Below are 3,921 nucleotides of genomic sequence, written 5' to 3'. Positions count from 1 at the left end.
GTGAGGACCCTGCACACCCCTGGCCCCCAGCCGGGCACCCCTCTGGGGCAGAGCGGGCAGCAGGGGGGGGTCACCCACCTCCTGTCCCCATTGCCCCCCCCCGACATGTGTCGCATCCCCTCCGGGACCCCCTGTGGCACGGGTGCCCGTCCCCACGTCACCCCCCCAGGGGGAAACACCACGGTGCCAGGCAAGGGTTTATTCTCCAGGGAGCGGCAGCGGGGTGGCGTGTCCCGTAGGTGCCGAGGGGGGGGCAGCAGGGTGGGGGCAGCGTGCCCCAYAAGCACCCAAGGGTGTCGGGGGCATCGGGACTGGGACAGGGGGGTCAGGAGGTGCGTGCGATGGGAGCAGGGCCACAGTGTCCCCTCGGTGCCACGGGGTCGCGTGGGCTTGCAGTGGGGCTGGGCAGGGGTGCGTGGGGGGGGGGGCCGTGTGCCCCCCACTAGCCCTGGGCATCCCCGGGCTCCGGGGCCTGGCCCGGCGTCAGCTCCTGCTTGTCCTCCTCCGTGGGCGGCCGGGTCCTCTTGAAAAAGCCCATCTGGAAGAGGGGACATGGTGACACCCCAGCCACAGGGAACCCTCCCCAGATGTGTCCTCCTAGGGCACATCTGTGCCCCATTTCTGCCCCCCCCCCGGGGTGCCCGGCAGCGCCAGCACCCCACTCCCAACCCCACTCACCTTCCACATGACGAGGATGAAGATGGTGAGGAGCAGGAGCCCGGCCAGGATGCCCAGCACCACCCACCACACCGGCAGGTCCTTGGTGCTGGGGCTCATGCGYACCACCTCCGTGACGGCCTGCGCAGGGACAGGGTGGGTGCCCACCGGGTTGGCCCGGACACCCCCCAGGTGCCCCCCACCAGCCCAGCTACCGTGACCGTCCCCAGTCACCCCGAACGCAGCCCCACACCCCGAGCTGGTGCCCAGCCCCGCCAGGTGGGTGCCAGCCTCCTCGGGTGGGTGCCAGCCTCCTCGGGCCCCCACACCAGCCCTACCGTGTCCTCTCCGGTGGGCAGCACGCTGGGCTGGATGTGATACGGCATGCCGGAGACGTTGAACCAAGCATGGGACTGGATGAGGAACTTCTTCAGGAGATGCTCACGCTGGGCACAGACACATGGGCCGGCATGAGGGGTGCTGGCACCCACAGCCCTGCATCCAGCGTCCCCACGGGTGCCCTCTTCAGAACCTGGACACCTGGGTCTCCAGCTCTGCAACAACCTCAAGACCTTGGCCAGGCAAATCCTGCTGGGCGCACAGTGCTGGGAGCCACAAATGGGCTCCTGCTGTGGTGGCCCCAACTGCTTGGCGCCACCCTTCAGGGTACCAGGAGGACACCCCTCCCACGGGCACCAGGACATGGTGGGCAGGGAGGGCATGTGGCACGTGCTCCATGGGGACCTGCTCCACGGGGACCCGCTCCACGGGGACGCTGTGGGTGACGCCTCAGGGCCCTGGCGGGCGGGGGCACCGTACCTTGTGCAAGGTGTCCATCCAGAGCAGGGCATGGACGCTCACCAGCGCCCGCTGGTCCTTGGACAAGCTCTGCACCTCGCACACGATGCTCACGCATGGCTCGGCGCTGCAGTTCTGCCAGGGCACGGCGGGCCCGTCACCCCCAGGGCACCCGCTGGGGTCCCACTATGCACCCAGGAGGCCGGGTGAGGCCAGCGGGGTACGGCGTGGTGCACCCAAGGCAAAGGCACCCTGGGCAGTGCCCGACACGTGGCTCAACCCATCCAAGAGCAACCTCCAGGTCTGTCCATCCCACCCCATCGGGTGCTTCCAGGTGCCCGCTGCTTGCCCAGCGCATCCTCTGCCTCCCGGCATCTCCAGCTCAGTGCACCCACCAAGGATGGTGCTGCAAGACCTCACCCAGCGCCCGCAGTGGCGGAGGGGTCACCCGCTCTCCCCGCGGCGCTGAGAACGTTCCCTGCTCACCACGTGGACCTGCTCGCCCAGGGCGGCCGGGGGCAACTCGTCCACCGCCCTGCGCTCCCGCTGGTGGCTGGCGTTGCGGGCCGAGGCGCCCGTGGGCCGGGGGATCTCCAGCTGTGAGGAGAAGCGGACGTGGCCTTGGGTCTCCGCCAGCGAGCACCCGGCGGGTGTCCCCCCACCCACCCCACTGCCCACCTACCTGCTTCGAGTTGAGGCCGGGGGGCTCGGTGCAGTTCATGCCCCCCTCGGTGCCCAGCTCCAGCAGGTAGAGCAGGAGGCTGCCTTGGAGCCGGCTGGGCACGGCGAGGCGCAGGGTGACGCCGCTCACGGTGCTGGGCCCCTCGTTGTGGAGCTGCGGGACACGAGCGAGGTGGCACGGGGACGGCGGGCACCGGGAAGGGTGCGGGTTGGGGGGGGGGAGAGGAGAGGTGGGTGCCGCCGGCTACCTGGTAGACGTGTTCCACCTTGAGGCCGTGGTCCTCCAGGCGCCGGCTGCCCTCCACCGCCTGCCACGTCGGGGGCAGCACGGCGGTGGCGGGCAGGGAGGTCCTGGGCAGGAGAGGGGGGCTCAGCGGTGGGCTGCTGCGCCCGCTGCACCCGCTGCGCCCGCCCCACGCACCCCCCTCACCCTCGCAGCCTCACGGTCGCCAGGGTCTCCACGGGCACCCTCACCACCTCCACGGCGCTGTTGGGGYTGCGGCTGTTCTTGCTGCCAGAGCGGAGGGCGAGAGGCAGGTGAGAGCGGCCGGGGTGGCACCGACCCACCCCCTGCCCCCGGGTGCCCACCCCTGTTTCGGGGGGACGACGCGGAGACGCGACGGGGGCACCCCATCCCGGACGCCTGGGTCCCGAGCGGCCGGAGGGCAGGGGAAGGGGGTGGGCGGCCACGGTGGCACCCGGCAGGGTGGGAGGCAGCAAGGGGAGGGGGGTGCAGGCAGGTCGGCGCCGCGGGCACCGGCGCTGCCACGGGCACCGCGTCACCTCCGCAGCTGGAGCCGGAAGGCGATGGCGTCACCCGCGTCCTCCAGGTCGGACACGCTCAGCTCCATGTCCACGGTGACCTGCAGGGCGGCCGGAGGGCAGCGGCGGTGGGCGCCCCGGCCGTCGCGGCGCCAGCAGGCCTGAAGCCAGGGTGAGGGGCACGGCCGCCGGGCCCTTACCCGGGTGCCGGCCTTCATGGGGTTGCCCAGCCCGCAGCTGGAGCCGGAAGGCGATGGCGTCACCCGCGTCCTCCAGGTCGGACACGCTCAGCTCCATGTCCACGGTGACCTGCAGGGCGGCTGGAGGGCAGCGGCGGTGGGCACCCCGGCTGCCGCGGTGCCAGCAGGCCTGAAGCCAGGGTGAGGGGCACGGCCGCCGGGCCCTTACCCGGGTGCCGGCCTTCATGGGGTTGCCCAGCTCGCAGACCACCACGTGGCTCCCGTTCTCCTTCCGGGGGTTGCAGCCGAGCTTCTCCTGCCCCTGCGGCGGGAYGGGGTTGGAGGCGGGGGGGGGACGAAGGTGGCACGAGGCGGGAGCCCGGCACCCGCACGGAGGGTGGCAGCGTCCCCCCGCGGAGACACCCAGCGAGGGGCAGGGAGGGSGGCTGAGCACCCCTAAGTGACCCCCCCCTCCCCGGGCACCCACCTGGATGTCGCTGGCGGCTTTCTGGTAGTGGGTGCCGGGGGGCAGCTGCACCCGCAGCTCGGCCTCGAAGGCGCCTTCGCCGGCGTTGCTGGCGTTGGCGCGCAGGCGCACCGCGTTCTCCGCCCCGATGAGCAGGCGCGTGCCGGGCCTGGGGACACGTGGCCCGTGCCATCAGGCGGCCCCCCCCCGGCCCGGTGGCACCCTGCCCCTCACCGCCGCCTCTGTCCCCCCCCCAGGGCGGCACCCGGCTGCTCACGTGTCGGCGGCGAGGCGGAGGTCGGGGGTGCAGACGTTGTCCTCGCCGCAGTCCAGCACGATGCGCGTCTGGGCCGGGGGCGAGGCGAGAGGTGGGGGCAG

At 72.5% G+C, this 3,921-nt stretch overlaps 1 protein-coding gene across 1 annotated transcript in view; it reads right to left on the bottom strand.

Annotated features, from left to right (window-relative positions):
• Nucleotides 1–184: 184 nt before the first annotated feature.
• The window catches only part of ITGA2B (integrin subunit alpha 2b), a 9,270-nt gene continuing 5,533 nt past the window's right edge, over nucleotides 185–3,921 (bottom strand). Inside the window, exons 19-30 of the mRNA XM_026055913.1 lie at nucleotides 3,821–3,888; nucleotides 3,565–3,712; nucleotides 3,307–3,399; nucleotides 2,920–2,999; nucleotides 2,567–2,647; nucleotides 2,385–2,487; nucleotides 2,138–2,290; nucleotides 1,942–2,052; nucleotides 1,477–1,590; nucleotides 996–1,103; nucleotides 679–798; nucleotides 185–538 (exon numbers count right to left, since the gene is read on the bottom strand). Of these exons, the coding sequence (XP_025911698.1) occupies nucleotides 443–538; nucleotides 679–798; nucleotides 996–1,103; nucleotides 1,477–1,590; nucleotides 1,942–2,052; nucleotides 2,138–2,290; nucleotides 2,385–2,487; nucleotides 2,567–2,647; nucleotides 2,920–2,999; nucleotides 3,307–3,399; nucleotides 3,565–3,712; nucleotides 3,821–3,888 (1,275 nt within the window). The 3' untranslated portion in view covers nucleotides 185–442. The remainder of the gene's footprint in view (nucleotides 539–678; nucleotides 799–995; nucleotides 1,104–1,476; nucleotides 1,591–1,941; nucleotides 2,053–2,137; nucleotides 2,291–2,384; nucleotides 2,488–2,566; nucleotides 2,648–2,919; nucleotides 3,000–3,306; nucleotides 3,400–3,564; nucleotides 3,713–3,820; nucleotides 3,889–3,921) is intronic.

Source organism: Apteryx rowi, unplaced genomic scaffold (genome assembly GCF_003343035.1).
Source record: "Apteryx rowi isolate R43461 unplaced genomic scaffold, aptRow1 scaffold_1276, whole genome shotgun sequence".
Lineage (NCBI taxonomy): Eukaryota > Metazoa > Chordata > Aves > Apterygiformes > Apterygidae > Apteryx > Apteryx rowi.
The sequence above is the reverse complement of the archived record's forward strand: the minus strand, read 5'-3'. Positions and strand labels throughout refer to the sequence as shown.